Source organism: Carassius auratus, unplaced genomic scaffold, assembly GCF_003368295.1.
Source record: "Carassius auratus strain Wakin unplaced genomic scaffold, ASM336829v1 scaf_tig00001591, whole genome shotgun sequence".
Lineage (NCBI taxonomy): Eukaryota > Metazoa > Chordata > Actinopteri > Cypriniformes > Cyprinidae > Carassius > Carassius auratus.
Window position 1 is genome coordinate 2,729,426 of NW_020523372.1, and position 17,307 is coordinate 2,746,732.

At 34.6% G+C, this 17,307-nt stretch overlaps 1 protein-coding gene across 2 annotated transcripts in view; it reads left to right on the plus strand.

Moving 5' to 3' along the window:
- Positions 1-16,684, plus strand: part of ptprga (protein tyrosine phosphatase receptor type Ga) — a 217,052-nt gene extending 200,368 nt beyond the window's left edge. For both annotated transcript variants that reach the window (XM_026242518.1, XM_026242517.1), the window contains exons 16-29: positions 3,531-3,627; positions 5,065-5,147; positions 5,234-5,368; positions 5,455-5,589; positions 7,220-7,392; positions 7,502-7,637; positions 7,726-7,872; positions 8,743-8,836; positions 9,309-9,385; positions 9,791-9,919; positions 10,063-10,209; positions 11,165-11,307; positions 13,540-13,675; positions 14,367-16,684. In XM_026242518.1, the coding sequence (XP_026098303.1) occupies positions 3,531-3,627; positions 5,065-5,147; positions 5,234-5,368; positions 5,455-5,589; positions 7,220-7,392; positions 7,502-7,637; positions 7,726-7,872; positions 8,743-8,836; positions 9,309-9,385; positions 9,791-9,919; positions 10,063-10,209; positions 11,165-11,307; positions 13,540-13,675; positions 14,367-14,513 (1,779 nt within the window). In that variant the 3' untranslated portion in view covers positions 14,514-16,684. The remainder of the gene's footprint in view (positions 1-3,530; positions 3,628-5,064; positions 5,148-5,233; positions 5,369-5,454; positions 5,590-7,219; positions 7,393-7,501; positions 7,638-7,725; positions 7,873-8,742; positions 8,837-9,308; positions 9,386-9,790; positions 9,920-10,062; positions 10,210-11,164; positions 11,308-13,539; positions 13,676-14,366) is intronic.
- Positions 16,685-17,307: the final 623 nt, after the last annotated feature.

Below are 17,307 nucleotides of genomic sequence, written 5' to 3' on the forward strand. Positions count from 1 at the left end.
ACACATATACTGGGTTTAATGTGTCCTCTGTGGGACAGGATCCTGAAATTTTCAGATCTTTTGCTGTGCCAACATTACAGAATTGTATTTATTTAATTATTTATTTATTACCGAGCTGTTATCTACGACGGCATTTTAGTGCCACGTTGAAATAAAAAATTCTAAGATTACGAGAATTAAGTCGTAATATTTTGAGAATAAAGTCGAAATATTACAAGAATAAAGTCAAGATGTTTTGAAAATAAAGGCATAATAGTCATACTGCGAGGAATAAAGTCTAAATATTATGAGAATAAAGTAGAAATGTTTTGAGAATAAAGCCATAATACTACGAGAATAAAGTTGAAATGTTACGCGAATAAAGTCGAAATATTACGCGAATAAAGTCGAAATATTATGAGATTAAAGTCGAAATATTATGAGATTAAAGTCGAAATATTACTAGAATAAGGTCGAAATATTACTAGAATAAAGTCAAATTGTTTAGAGAATAAAGTCGAAATATTACGAGATTAAAGTCTAAATATTATCACAGCCTAAATATTTTCACAGCCTATTTGCAATTTTCACAAAGATACAGTTTAATTAAATGAATTGTTTCACATAAATACAGCGATCTTATCATTAAAGAGCTTGAAAAACACATTATTGTAAGAAACATAATTTGTGTGTCGCTATAAAACTGATTTTGAAAGCTGACACGTTAAAAGTAGGTTGATCAAAAGCACAAATCTTATTGCTATTGGGAGGCTGGCGCACTACTAATAACGAATGCAATGGAATATATGAAATATTATTTCCAAGCATTCTGTCCCGCGAGTATTGCACATGGTATGAATTCTGCTTATAATCCCACATATATTTAAAGTGTATTTAAAAAAAAAAAAGGTTAAATAAGAGAGCTACAGCGCCCCCCGAAGGAATGTCAATTGGGTGTGTGACCTGATGTTAAGATAAAAAGTTGTTAATGTTCAGTCTGTTAATAAATATCATATTCTTGACATTAAGCTTTTTCCACGAGTCCTTAAAATTGACTCATTCCGGTAAGATGCTGCAGCCGCTCGGATGCAACAATATTTAAATCAATCCCGGTGGCCTGCAACTTCTCGCGGTGCTCTCAATCCGGGACATTTACATGCGCAATAAAGCCCTACTCTCAAAATAATATAACTTTAATTTCTACTATTTAAACCCTCGAAACATGACTTTATTTTCCTATTATTTCAACTTTATTCTCAAAGTATTTAGACTTTATTCTCAAAGTATTTAGACTTTATTCTCGTAATATTTAGACTTAATTTTTTATAATATTATGACTTTATTCTTGTAATATAAAGGGCAAATATATCTCTGGAATATCTAAATTATTTATTTGTTTATTTTATTTTACGCAATTACCGATATTACACAAATCTATGGATATGCTAATTCTAAGTAGTTTTTAGTTCAAATAGATTTTTAAGCCATTGTTCATAAAGATGTAAAACAACATGGAGCAGTATCTTATTACAAATACATTTTTATTTTAATAAACACAAAAAAATTTAAACCATTGTATATTCAAATACTAATTTTTGGAGCTAACTTTAACAAAATAAAATTATATTCATATATAACAGCATGTTATGGTAAGTAAAAAAGAATAAATAAATAAATAAATACAAGTATAAGTAACAATTTTTTTTTTTTTCATTCTGATAGCCACTGCTCATTTTGCTCAATTTGCCATGTGACTATTTGGGTCAAAACAATATATGAATGTAGCCCATGTCTGTTGTACATGTCATGATACAAAGGAAAATCTTTCAATTTAGTTTCAAAGTAGGTCTCCTACTTTCCCTCCATCAGAGGAGAGAATGAGAGGATTATAGAAGGGGAGTGTGGGTCGCTAAGGTTCTTTGGAGGGCTTCCCTTGGCCTCTTTGTTCCACAGTGGCTTGATTGGCACAGGAAAGTGCCTCTGAAAGTGTGTGTGTCTTGATGGACATTGGGAAGTGGTTCCAAGGGGGATTTCTGGTGCTGTTTCCCTTCAATGGATTCCTCTGTGGTTCCTATCCCTTCACTCTCGCCTCCACTACTTGAGCAGAGAAAAAGAGGGAAGACAGCCGAGCCAAACCCCTTTTGGACGGAGCCCTCCAGGCCTCTGACAAGTGGCTTTGTGCAGCCTGGGCTGAAAAAAAGCAGTGACTGGGGTGGCAGCAATCATGGGAGCCAGGGAGAAGAGAAAGGCTATTGGCTAGGCCTGGACAGGCACAGAGATTATGTGCGCCCCGGGTATGAGTTTTTTACGGGGAATAAAGAAAATCGACTGAAAGGGGAAAAAAAAGAAGAGGACACTTGGAGAAGTTTGCCATTCAGCTGAAAGCAAGAGAAGTGTGAATGGAGAAACCCAGAGAGAAAGACAAACCAGAATCCGAGACGAGTAATGGACGAGAGGTTTATTTACTTTTTCATCTGGTCTTGTATAAATATGTAGTTGAGTATCATCAGCAATGGAAACTAATACTCTATTTTCTAATAATATTACCATGGGGCAACAATAACGATCAGACAGGTAGGATATAAACCATCTTTAAGCCTGCTCTTGAATACCTGTATAGTTTTGTAATCAATCTATGATTATGTGATGATCTACAGTTTCAAATGCAGCACTAAGAGCAAGTAAAACTAGCAATGAGATTCAACCTTGGTCTGATTCAAGAAGCAAGTCATTTGTAATTTTAGCAAGTGCCATTTCTGTGCTATGATGGCCAGTAAATTATTCTAAATAACAATCACTTTAACTTATTCTAGGGCTTTTAAAATATGACATAGTATTTATAGTTTTGTACATGATATCACAGGTCACACATGAAAAGAATTAACTAGTCATGAACTGTCCTCTCATAAATGTTGACTTGCCCTGTGTTGTTCTGTGAAGTATCATATCTTTGGTCTTCTGAGGATGCTGGTGAGGTTAGTTCAGTTGCAGGGAACCAGAAACCACACAGGTGCGTGTGTGCGGATGAGAGACTTATTAAAAAAACAGCCCCTGGCAGATTTTCAAACATCTTGTGGTTTTAAACAAGCTCGTCCACACACTCTCCAAACACACAACCAGCTTAATAAACACACAGCAAATTCTTAAGTTCTGGTACATCCCTTAAACATCTCAACGTCTTTTATGCATGCTGTTAACAGAATGTGTCAAGCGCTCGTGTGTTTACCGAGAGATCTGTTAACAGTCTCAGGATGTTAGCTTTGCTGAACCTGCTGTACATGCTTAAATGCAAATTAAAACCAGTGTTTGTGGTAATGCACAGCAGCTGTGTATTATACTGTATGTCACAATTATTAGATAAGGAAATATTAGAGTAAATTACAATTAAGCAAAACAATAAAACAGAACAAATAATTCTAAAATCAATAGATTACTGTTCAAAATAAATGTAATAAGTGTGTGTATTATATGTATGAAAAGGTTTTTTTTGCATGACACTAAATGAAAATGAAATTCACAATGTCTCATCTGTGTGTGTGTGTGTGTTGTAGGAAGTGCAGCGCTGCACAGCAGATATGAAGATCACATCAGAACACTCCAATCATCCTGACAACAAGCACAAAAACAGATACATCAACATCATAGCCTGTGAGTCTCACCTTATAAAATGTGCAATGGTCCGAAAATCTCAGACCACTTGTGAAAATGCTTCTGTTTTTATAATTTAGCATTTTTAAATTGTAAATAATGTTATCAGTATATGGATTTGAAAACAAATTTAAAGGCAAAGTTCACCCTAAAAGGAAAATTCTGTCTTTAAATACTCAACCTCATGTTGTTCCAAACCCATGAGATCTTTGTTCATCTTCGGACAAAAATCAAGATGTTTTTTATGAAGCTTTCTGAGACTGTAGACAGCAAAGCAACTACCACATTCAAGGCCCGTAAAGGTAGTAAGGGCATTGTTAAAATAGTCAGTGGTTCAACCTTAATGTTATGAAGTTATGAGAATACTTTTTGTGCACAAAGAATATAAAAAGTAATGGCTTTATTCAACGATTTCTTCTTTTCTGTGTCATTTTCCTCCATGGTTTCACAAGACCATGACATAAAATTAAGGTTGGACCACTAATGTCACATGGAATATTTTAACACTACCTTACTACCTTTCTGGGTCTTGAACGTGGTAGTTGCTTTGCTGTCTATGTAGGGTCAGAAAGCTCTCGGATTTCATCCAAAATATTTTAACTTGAGGCCCGAAGATGAACAAAGGTCTCGCAGGTTTGGAACGACGTTCATTTTTATTTTTTGGTGAACTTACCCTTTAATTTAACTTAATTTAATTTAGTCCTGTTCAAAAGATTTGAGTTAGTACTTTTTTAGTTTGAAAGAAATTAATAATTGATTAATCAAGGAAACATTAAAGGGTTAGTTCACCCAAAAATGAAAATTATGTCATTAATGACTCACCCTCATTTTTGGGTGAACTAACCCTTTAAATTGATTAAAAAATTAATGATTATGAAGACATTTATAATATTCTAAAAGATTTCTATTTCAAATGCTGTTCTTTTGAACTTTCTATTCATAAAAGAATCCTGAAAAAGGGTACTATTAAAAATAATTAGAAACACAACTGTTTTCAACATTGATGATAATTAAAAAAATACATAAAAATAAAAAAGTTTTTTGAGCAGCAAATCAGCATATTAGTATGATTTAAAAAAGCTTGAGTAACACTGAAGAATAAAGTTATGGATTTTTTTACGGTTACCTTTAAATAGAAAACAATTATTTTAAATTGTAATAATAAAAATAGTTCCTAATATTACTGTTTTTTTTTTTTTTGTTGTTGTAGTTGTTGTTGTTGTTTTGGTGCAAATTTCCACCCATTAACTTTAATGACAGCAGCACTGAAGTCTCTTCAAAACCTGATGATCTCATTAACGTGACTTTAAAAAAAGGTTATGAAGAGTGAAGGCATTATTTTGTTTCAAAATGTTTATATCTCAGAGTTTTTACCCAACTGTAGCTCAGTCATCAGACATGAATCTCATCTCTGGCTGTCTTTTGTTCTTCCTCCAGATGACCACAGTCGAGTGAAGCTCAGGCCTCTGGCGGGAAAAGACTCCAAACACAGTGACTACATCAATGCCAACTATGTGGATGTGAGTGATAACTGCAGAACACACTTCTATATACATAATGACTTGACTGTATGTGATGAATATTTCTTTATCTCTCTCCTCCACAGGGCTACAATAAACCCAAGGCCTACATCGCAGCTCAGGGTCCTCTCAAGTCCACATTCGAGGACTTCTGGCGGATGGTATGGGAACAAAACACCGGCATTATAGTCATGATCACTAACCTGGTGGAGAAAGGCAGAGTGAGTATATTACAGTTTCAGAATCATAACTGTTTGTTTTATAATGCCTCTTTAAACTTTGTCCTCTTTTTGTGTGCGTCCTACAGAGAAAATGTGACCAGTACTGGCCGACAGAGAACAGCGAGGAATATGGTAATATCGTGGTGACTCTGAAGAGGACCAAAGTAATGGCGTGCTACACACTCCGCATCTTCACTATCAGAAACACCAAAGTTAAGAAGGTAAACACCTTTTTTATTTCTCCTCTTACACATCTGCTTCTCTACTGATGCTGAATTAAACCAAAAGTACATCGTTAACAAATGGCTAAATGAATTGGATCGATGTACCAACAACACACTGTATGAAATTAATGCTACTGTGAAATCAGTATAATTTAGCATTTTGTTAAATTATGCAGGTTTTAAGTTTTCTTAGAAAATAAAATTAACTGCAAACACTTTTCCCATCATTAAAACCATATGGAAATGGGTGGTTCAACAAAACAGGTGCCATTATATTACATTTATTTGTTATGACTTTAGCAATAATAGCCGGTGCCAACCTTTATTATTTTGTAATATAGAATCTTTTTGAAACACATTAATAAAAATCCAGTAACTTTTTTAACATTCTTTCATTATTTTCATTAAGTTCACCTTTGTTTTATACATCATTTTAGATGAAGTTTATGTAAATTTTAGTTGACAAATATGTATTGTTAAAAAAATGTATTTATGTTTTGTTTGTCAGTAGAGTAGATCTTAAAAACTTAGACTATGTATTTTTTAATTTTTTTATTCAGGTTTTATAATTTAGACCGTTTTATAAATACTTATATTATCACCTCATCAAACTTGAAAAGGCACCCATTTCATAAAATTATCCACACAGTCATTGTGCAAGGTTTGACCTGCTTTCCTTTACCTGGGAGAAGGATTGTGGCAGGGTTGAGCATTAAAAGCCAGAGGAAAAAAATCTTAAGAAGCTTATGCAAGGTCCTGGCCTTCACAGCGTCTGTGAGAGTTATCTGCTCTCTCCATAAATCTCTTTCATAATACATAGAGACTAACCAAGGCCACTGGCAGCAAAGAAATAAGGGTCTTTTTATAGCAGCCACTTAGAAATGAGTTTAGATGACACTTTTTTACAGAAATGAAAAATTCATGTATGGTAATGTATGGTAAAATAAAATTAAAAAAATACGTAGAAAGCTGACATGCTTCTGAACAGTGCTATCACAAACCTTTGCTGTAAATTTGAATGGCAAGTGAGGGTTTTGTGAAGATAAGGAAGTTTCTGTTTTTTTCACCATGAGACACAATTGCATTTGAGTGTGTACTTTTTTTCAGAAAAAAAACATCCTTGTTTCATTTTGTTTGCCAGGACCAGGATTTCTGAAAAAAATCTCAAATTTAGCAAAACAAAAGTCTTAAAATTGGCTGGTCGAATATTATCACTAGTAACAAAAAAAAAGAAAAAAAATACATGGTTTAAATACTGCAAATATATTAAAGCTCGGTAAATATGCAATCTTTTTTTCAATTTAGAATGAACTCAGGGTTAAGAAGTTTTGTTTTGCTTTGCTTTTTGCTGTTTTGTTTTGCTGTTTTGTTTTTGTTTTGCTTTGCTTTTTGTTTTGTTTTTTGTTTTGCTTTGTTTTGCTGCTTTGTTGTGCTTTTCTTTGTTTGGCTGTTTTATTTTACTTTTACTTTGTTTTGCTGTTTTAAATTTTTTTGTTTTGTTTTGTTTGGTTTTGTTTGTTCCGGCTTAATTTACACAACAGTAGGAGTCTGTGTTGTCCTTTTATATTGAAGGGTCATATGTAGTTTCATCTAAAACTTTAATCTGTTTGTGTGTGTGTGTTTGCAGGGACAGAAGGGTAACACTAAGGGGCGTCAGAGTGAAAGAACAGTTCTGCAGTATCACTACACTCAGTGGCCGGATATGGGTGTCCCTGAATACACGTTACCTGTGCTCACCTTTGTCAGGAAGTCCTCTGCCGCACAGACGCCAGAGATGGGCCCCATGCTTGTACACTGCAGGTAAAAAATAAAACAAACACACACATGCACACACTTCCACTGTCTGATTTGATGGCTAAAGGGAGGAATAACCAAAATGTTTTATATATTATTAATGTGTCTTCTTCAGTGCTGGCGTGGGCAGGACAGGAACTTATATTGTGATTGACAGCATGCTACAGCAGCTGAAAGATAAAGGCTCAGTCAATGTGCTGGGTTTCCTCAAACATATCCGAACTCAGAGAAACTACCTGGTCCAAACGGAGGTGAGCCACCAGTTTAAATCTGTCCTGTTTGTTGGTGTCATCTAGCATGTCTCTTTAAAGCTCTGTTTGTCTGTCTCTGTGTGTTTAGGAGCAGTATATCTTCATTCATGATGCCTTGATGGAAGCCATTCTTGGGAAGGAAACAGAGGTGCCCTCTAGTCAGCTGCACAGTTATGTCAACAACATCCTGACGCCAGGCACAGGGGGCAAAACACGACTGGAGAAGCAGTTCAAGGTGGGGGACTATCTCTTTCCTTATGCAAAGTCATTTCAACAAGCAATTTGTCTGCCAGCACTGATTGCAGAACTGCAGTGCATGACACATTCTCAGCATATCAGAAGAGATTTGATTTTTAATGCATATTTATGTGGAGAAGAATTTTGTACCATTGCAATTGGTTCACTTTTATCGCTTGTTGCTCTATCATTTCATACCCGGTTAGGACACTGTGACTTACAATCCAAGCTTGACAGCTTCTGTGCGGGAAAAATATGTGATATGTGGCTTGCTTGAGTTCATGAGTTTATAAAATATTTTATTAAGCCCTGAAATTCTCACTTTTTATGGTTCTTTTTGGTTCGGCTTCAATACCTGAATATAAATCAACATTTAATTCTGTTTGGTAAGCTACAACTGCAGGACATATTTGCTTCCTGGATTTGCAGTACTTAATGTGATCCATCTTTTATTTGTTTTTTGTTGTTTATGTTTTGTTTTTTAATGAATGTAAATTAGTTGCTCTGTTTTTGTTTTGTTTTGTTTTGTTTTGTTTTGTTTTGTTTTGTTTTGTTTTGTCTTGTTTTGTTTTGTTTTTTGTTTTGTTTTGATTTGTTTTGATTTGTCTTGTTTTGTTTTTTGTTTTGTTTTGTTTTGATTTGTCTTGTCTTGTCTTGTCTTGTCTTGTCTTGTTTTGTTTTTTTGTTTTGTTTTGTTTTGTCTTTCTTTGTTTTGTTTTGCTTTGTTTTGTTTAGCTCTGAAATTCTGACTGTTCTTAACCTGCAGTTTGATAGACTGCAACGTTTTCGACAGACAAGTTGTCTTATATGTGATGTATCATGCTACGTTGAAATAAAGAAAAAGTAATTAGTTCTCCTTCATGTTCAGCTGGTGACTCAGTGCAATGCAAGATTTGTGGAGTGCTTCAGTGCTCAAAAAGAATGCAACAAGGAGAAGAACCGCAACTCTTCTGTTGTCCCATGTGAGTAAAATAATGTAAATATAACAGCACATCCAATTTACAGTGTTTATTATGTATTGTTAGTCAGTTTTTTTATTTTTTTATTATATAATTAAAAAAAACTTGCTACGTGTACTGCATTAGGCAAACTGAGATTTATTATAACACTTGCATATCATTGCACTTTTGTTGATTTTGATTGCTTCTGTTGTCCTCATTCTTAAGTTGCTTTGGATAAAAGCATCTTCTAGATGTAAATTACTAAATGTAATTATGGTTTACTATGGTGTCCTGTAGACATAATATTTTCCGGAGAAGCTATTTTTAGCTCTTTTTTTTCACATACCTTGGCCTTCTATGACAGTTCTTCTAGTATCCAAACTGCAACACAGCTTTCAGAAGTGTGCTTGCAGCCCTGTTTGAGCTAATGAGATCGCATCACTGACCTGCTCTCTTACTCTGTGTCCTTATGGGCTGTTTCTGTCCCTCTCAGCGGAAAGAGCACGTGTTGGTCTTGCACCGTTGCCTGGGATGAAAGGCACTGATTACATCAATGCATCTTATATAATGGTGAGTTCCCAACACCCCCACTACAACTACATGAACCTGTCCTGAATTCAGCACTCAGTGTTCTGGGGAAAAAAACTTCTGCTTTATGGTCATGAGAGTGAGCATTTGTGTCATTTTGGTTTTACAGCACCTGTGCACCGGTGCTCTTTTTTTCAAATAGTATAAAGGGTATTATTTATGGTTCAAAGATGACAGGTCAACGAGAAACAGGCATTATGGAATAATACACAAACTTCACATTGTCATCTTGCCTTTTTTAGGGATAGTATTTAAGTGACTACATTTTATTAAATGTAAAGTGAGGATAAATTAAATCACTTATCTATATGCTATCTGTTGTACACTTAAAGCCAAGAATAATTGATTGCTGCTTTTGTTTATGATACGTTTCCGCACTACTATTAGGGCTACTACCGGAGTAATGAGTTCATCATTACCCAGCATCCCTTGCCTCACACCACTAAAGATTTCTGGAGGATGATCTGGGACCACAATGCTCAAATCATCGTCATGTTACCAGACAACCAGGGCCTGGTGGGTATTCAAGACCATCTGCGAAGTTCCTGTTTGTCTTGAGTGTGACATGTCTTGCCTCTAAGGAGGGAAACTTTGGTTGTGAGAGAACTGAAAGTCTTTAATTACTCAGCATTGATGCTCGCTCTCGTTTGTTCCCGCAGGCGGAGGATGAGTTTGTGTATTGGCCGAGTCGAGAGGAAGCCATGAACTGTGAGGCGTTTACAGTCACTCTTATCAGTAAAGACAGACTCTGCCTCTCCAGTGAGGAGCAAATCATCATTCACGACTTCATCCTGGAGGCCACACAGGTCTGTGTCCTAAAAGGGAAAGATTTAGAGTCAAACGGAATATATAGTATGTAATTAATTATTTGTATTACATCCTATATGGTTGTATGTATTATGATATCATTTATAGTATTCCTTGAGGCTAAGGTGTAAGGATGGATCAAAAGTTTAACTATAAATATAATAACAGAAAACAATTACAGATGTACTTACATTATGGTATTTTTAAAATATAGATACAATGTAAAAACATGTATTAACACAATAAGTGCATTGTGTTAAATGATTTATTATTATTATTATTATTATTATTTAAATTTAAGTAAATAGTAGTTAAGGCAAGATGATATAAAGTGGGACCATATTTATATATAATATAAATATTTAATTATATTTAAAAATTTAATATTATTATATTATTATATTAAGAGAAAGGATCAAAGAAAGAAAGCAAAAATGAGATTATATTTTAAATTACATTTATTTTTTTATGCTCACCAGGACTGCATTTATAAAAAGAAAATAAAGAAAATAAATATCTAAACAGTACGGTAAAAACAGTATTACATTTATTAAATTAATTTTTATTATTTTTATGAATTTTGAAATTATTATAACATTTATATTTTCTATTTAATGCTGCTTAATATTTTTGTGATACTTTTTTTCAGGATTATTTAATGAAAGGGACGTTAAAAAAACAGCATTTATTTGAATAGAAATATTTTGTAACATTACAAATGTCTTTACTGTTACTTTTGATTAATTTAATGCATTGTTGCTGAATAAAAGTGCTAATTTCTTAAAAATTAAAATTAAAATTACAGAGTACAGTTTATAAATAAATAGATTATATACATAGTTTGTATAAAAGTTCATATTAATATTATTGTAATTATAATCATTATATACAATTTTTTGTTTAAACTATATAAATAATTTGTAATGATCTCTCTCCATTTCTTTTGCTTTCTAGGATGATTACGTTTTAGAAGTTCGTCATTTTCAGTGCCCAAAATGGCCCAACCCTGACGCTCCCATCAGCAGCACCTTTGAGCTCATCAATGTCATCAAAGAAGAGGCCATGACCAGAGATGGACCCACTATAGTGCATGACGAGTGAGTAATGCCATTGTTTGGTTTAAATAAGTGCCTCCTGTAATTTACAATTTGGCTTAGAAAACCTCAATCTTAAGTAAAACTGCCTCTGGTTTTAGAGGTTGGGGTGAGATAAATACAGTTAACAATTCATATACCAACCATCTGATATAGCACATCAGAACTGGAACAATACTACCTTTTTTCATGTTTTGACTTGAGGCATGAATGCTTTGCCTATACATACTTTTTGTACCTAATAGAAGAATGCAATTGAGCCAAATTCAGCCTTTTAGATTCCTAATGATTCCTTCTAGACAGAAAGCTCTCTGTCGAACTCCAGGGAGACCGTGAAGGCAGAAATATCTCCACAGGAGAGGCAGTCTTCTGCAGGAGGAGCATTTGACAGACTAGCTTATCTTTAGCTCTTACAAACGCGATGCTATTCAAGACAGACATCTTTTCAAAACCTCTTAGGGATGATGTAAAAGTAACATTGCACATTTTGAAAAGCATCAGATGAGGCAATCAGGCCTCATTAACATAATGAATAAACATGAAGGGGCCACTGTTAGTCGTTTTGTTGCAAAGTAATGTCTGTTGATATTAAGGAATACTCGTTAAAGCTAATTGGATCACAGCACTTTGGGCTGTCAAACAGTAGGAACTGTAATGAATTCTATTCTTGTAGATTTAAGAATAGAGTTTATAAAACGTTGCACTACTGTAAGAGAAAGAAGCAAGTCCGCAAGATAAGATGGAAAATGACCTGTACAAGATGATCCATAAAAAGACATGTGTCGATATAGTAAACATTTACTTTTCATTAACCATTTGTTTTTTAATGTATAAACATTACATTTTGCTTTAGTTTCATGAGAACAGCTTTGAGGTCTTACAGTCAAAATACATATATTTAATATATTATTTAAATATATAATAATATATAAACATATTTCGGTCCCACTTTATATTAAGTGGCCTTAACTACTATGTACTTAAATAAAAATAAGTACAATGTACTTACTGTGTTCATATTGTATTGTAAAACACTTTTGCTGCTATTGAGGTGGGATGGGGGTAAGGTTAGGGAGAGGGTTGGAGGTATGGGTAAGTTTAAGGGTGGGTTAAGGTGTAAAGTATGGGTCAACAGTGTAATTATAAATGTAATTACAGAAATTAAATACAGATGTAATTACATGTAGTTTTTTTTTTAAATATAAGTACAATGTAAAAACATGTATGTACACAATAAGTACTTTGTACTAAATTATTAATTAAAATGTAAGTACATAGTAGTTAAGGCCACTAAATATAAAGTGGGTCCCATATTTCTTCATGCACATTACTGGTCTTATTATGCTTTTTTTTTTGTGAAATAAAAATATATATATTTGTCATTTTAATCTGTTAACAAAATAGATGAATAATGAATTATAACTTGCTCTGCTTTTTTCCTAGCATTCTCAGGAGTAAAATTTTTTTTACATGAAAAATACCAAAATTAGATATGTTGCCTAGTTGAAATAAGGTACGAACATTTCTAAAACTTAATCTGAAATAAAAATAAATTAAAGTTAAATATTAATTACCGTATTTTCCGGACTATAAGTCGCACTTTTTTTCATAGTTCAGCTGGTCCTGCGACTTATAGTCATGTGCAAATTATTTATCAAAATTAATTTGACATGAACCGAGAGAAATGAACTAAGAGAAAACATTACCGTCTCCAGCCGCAAGAGGGCGCTCTGTGCTGCTCAGTGCTCCGGTAGCCTACACTGAAAACATAGAGCGCCCTCTCGTGGCTGTAGATGGTAATGTTTTCTCTTGGTTCTAAATAAATGCGACTTATAGTCCAGTGCGACTTATACTCCGAAGAATACGGTAACAAAAACCTACACAAATAACAAAAGTACATAAGAAATATTTTCTAAAATTAAAATAAACTAAAACAAGAATAAATAAATAAATATACTAGTTTAAAACATTAACAAATACTAGAATAGTTTACAAATACTAATAAAACACTGTTTTGGCATCACCAATCCAATTATGAACCCTTCCCCATCACAAAGACACGACTTTCACGGATTAGTCAATTCCCAAAGAATAATAACAGAAATAACATAAAAGTCCCTTCCTTCTTTTTTGTTCTTTCTTCTAATTGAATAATATTTCTGTCTGACATATGACACATTAAAAGAGGTAAATGCGTTTTGGTCATACAGCTATGTAATGTTTGTGTGTGGACAGGTTTGGCGCAGTGTCTGCTGGGATGTTATGTGCTCTCAGCACACTGTCCCAGCAGCTGGAGAGTGAAGGAGCTGTGGGGGTCTACCAGGTGGCCAAGATGATCAACCTCATGAGACCAGGAGTCTTTACCGACATTGTAAGTGTTTGTACTGAGGTCCATACGCTTATCTTTTTTTGCACATAACACTGGTGCTAAAGAGGTTGAAAGTTTTGTAGCAAAGGGCCAAACACAAGTTAGGGCCATATCACCATTTTATTCAGGAATATCACGATTCTTTGTCATGTTTGTTTTACTATTTTGCAAGACATTTTTGAAAGATTTATGGAAAAACTGTGTAAATGGTGGCAATAAGTTAATACACAAGACCTAATTTGTTTCTGAATCAGGACAAATTAGTACCGTGTGCCTACGATTCAACTAAAACATGGGAGCTAATTAATGAAACAGCCAGTTCGTACTGAGTTTGTACCCACAGCTCAATTTGTTGTCAGTTTAGAACAAATTAGTACAACATTGCCAGAATGCAACTAAAATGAGAAAACAAGTGAAACTTAATATCTATTTTTCCGCATTTTTAGTGAACGGATCCATATTATTGAATCAATTTTAAGTTCAAATGTGACCCTTGTGTGCGCTAGTCAGCATTTCTCACTCCGGTCCAGCAGGTGGCAGAAATTCTGACGTTTTTACACATCAACTTAAAAGCTGAATGTCTGCCACCTACTGGACTGGATCTGAGCTGGATCTACATTTTACATCCTTTTTAAAAAAAAATCCTCTGTGCCCCACTGTGAAGTCATGCTTTATGTCCACCTCTGTTTTTCAGGAACAGTACCAGTACCTTTACAAAGCTATGCTCAGCCTGATAAGCACTAAAGAGAACGGATCCAGCCACATGTCCCTGGACAGAAACGGCAGCGTGGCCATGTCTGACGAATCGGACCCGGCCGAAAGCATGGAGTCGCTCGTCTAAAGCCCCCTTCCCCCCCCTGAACAGGCGCGAAGAGGCACTTACTCGAACTTTGTAAAACTTCAAGGACTAAGACAGACTTTTCCTGAGGCCTTTTTTGCCAGAACTCTTGGTTAAAAGAATAACCTGATTACTTTTTTACACTGATAAAAAGTTTTTGATATTTATTTTTTTCGCCATTTTATGTCTTAATGTTATCCTACTGAACATTTGCACCGACGTTTATGAGTTCACAACAAACAAAACGAAATGAAACACAGTTCTGTCTAGTTTGCACTAAGAAAATATCAGTGTTACTGCCTACTCCTCCATCTCCACCACAATCTCTCTCTCTGTCTCTCTCTCTCAATCACTTAAACTCACGGTCAAGCCCTTATTCTGACACTCCACAAGAAAGCTGCTCTCCGTAGTTTTAGAAATGTCCTCCACAAGCGAAAAACAGTTTCCACGCACGCCTCAGACGCTGGAAAAAGAGATTATTCCCATGTGCCACTTGCGAAGACCCACCACAAAATCAGTCAGATTCACGGATGAAAGAGCTATATGGATTATGTTTGTTTTGTTTTGATTCGCACCCTGAATAGTATATCTACTCATTATGCTTCTAGTTAAACCCATATTTACTTTCAAAAGGTGATATTAAAACGGCTACTGTGAACTTTTGTATGATTCATATTCTGCTTTTAATATATATATATATATATAATTATATATCGTATATCATAATAACTTGTGCTTTTGTAAATGTTAACCGTCTCTACGAGCAGCCGTCCCAGTCGAAGGATCCGCAGAGCCCATGACTTCTCTAGCACCCCCTGCTGGTTTGATTTCTCCATTGCTTTACGCTCCAAAGCTGCTACTTCGGTCACTTGAGAGTGCAACTCAACATGTAATGATCCCATGCGACTCATAATGTAGGAGTTAATTCTGTTCTCTTTTTTTATACTGCTCTACTTCGTCCTGGGTTCACTGACATACGCCGTCCCGTAAGAATAATGTATACAAGTCTCTCGATGCCTTCTGTACAGTCTCATTTCACCCTGGCAGGTGTGTGTGTGTGTGTGTGTGTGTGTGATGTTGTGTTTGGTATTGACTGGTTTTACTAGAAGCTTGTAGACTCACTCCAAGCATTTCTCCACTAAACTGACCTCTTTTAGTGTCTCTCGTTTCTTGTCGTTGATTTTCAGATACTGCTAGGAAAAACAGTTGCTGTAATATCATAAACAGTCGTTTCATGCCATACAGCACAAAGGCCTTGCTAACAAAACATTAGAATCAGTCTCATCGCTTCAAAACTGGGGACCCACGATTCATAAATTTTTACCAAAGACTATAACTGTCATTAACTTCAGTCATGAAACGTGAGAAAGTTTTTATTTTTGTGATTGGGTGTTTTTGGTAGTGACTGGAAAAACGATGTTGAAAATGTTTTTGTTTCGCTGTATGTTTTGCTTTGCGTTTTTTTTGTTGCTTTCTTAGTATCTTTGTTTCGTTTCGTTTCGTTTTGTCTAAGTTGCTTCACTGAGCATTTGTTTATCCGACAGGTCACCGTTGTTTTTGTTTCTTTTCTTTTCATGTTGCAATGAGAATGTACACTATTACTGATTTCTTTTGATGTGAAGAAGAAAGCTGTTGAATTTTTGTTGGACTTTTGAAATGCTTTCGAAAGATTGACAACGTTATGCTGTTGAGATGGAGAAGACACACATCGAAGGTGTTTGCTCAGTTCATGTCTTGTTTCTCCTAAGAAGGAGGCTGGAAAATGAAGTCGCATCTCTCCAACATTTGGGGTAATATTCTGACTTTGCTTGTGCATCACGGAAGAAAATTGGAGCGGCACGTTGCTTATATCTTTTCTAAAAATTTTGTCCTGTGGTATCCCTCTTTCCTTTTCTTTCATTATTTGTGCTTTGCATTTGCAAGCATATTTGCATTATCATGTTAAGAAATGTACATATCTATTTCTTGCTTCATTAACTCATCAGTCTCTAAAAGCTTTGTATCCTGGCATATTATTGCAATCTCTATATTTTCATATGAATCAGTTTTGTTTGTTTGTTCTTAGTTTTGTGTGTAGTTCTCATTGATGGTTAACACATGTCCCTGAATCCTTCAGAAGGTGGCTGGCATCACATTCCAAACACAACAATCATAAACCAAGGCAGTGATTGTGGTATTTCTTCTTTCTTTCCCCACTTTGAATCAAAATTAAATCTGTTTCATTGTCCAGAAGTGCAATAGAATAGATCCTGTAAGTCGATGAAAAAGTTATCCTATACAAAGCAGGTGGGTGTCACCATCATATCCACTTTTTCTAATCTGGAATAACACACAAAGGTTTTTTTTTTTTTCTATCTTTCTTTCTTTTTTTTCTTTTTGTCGAAAGCTATATCAAAGCATTCTATTATAGTGTTATTTAATATGTAAATTGTATTGCTATACATAAAATAAACTATGAGTTTTGATGTACTTTAAGAATATCTCCATGTTGTACGTTGTGTGGAGTCTAAAATGTTTGATATTCGTTATTTGTATTCGCTTGCATCTGTTTCCAAAATTTGCATCTGCATCAAAATTTACCATATTTACAAGTTCATCTTTACTGTCATTGTCCCTAAATGCAGGATTTGAGGGTTCAGTGAACACAAAATGCAAAAGTATAACACTGCCTCCCAGTGTTCACAATTTTTTGTTTCTTTTTTTGCCTTCTAACTAATCTAAATTGTCCTAATTGCTGTAATTATTACAATCCCTGATTTGGCTTTTCACAAATATAGATTTAAATCAGAAGAAATGC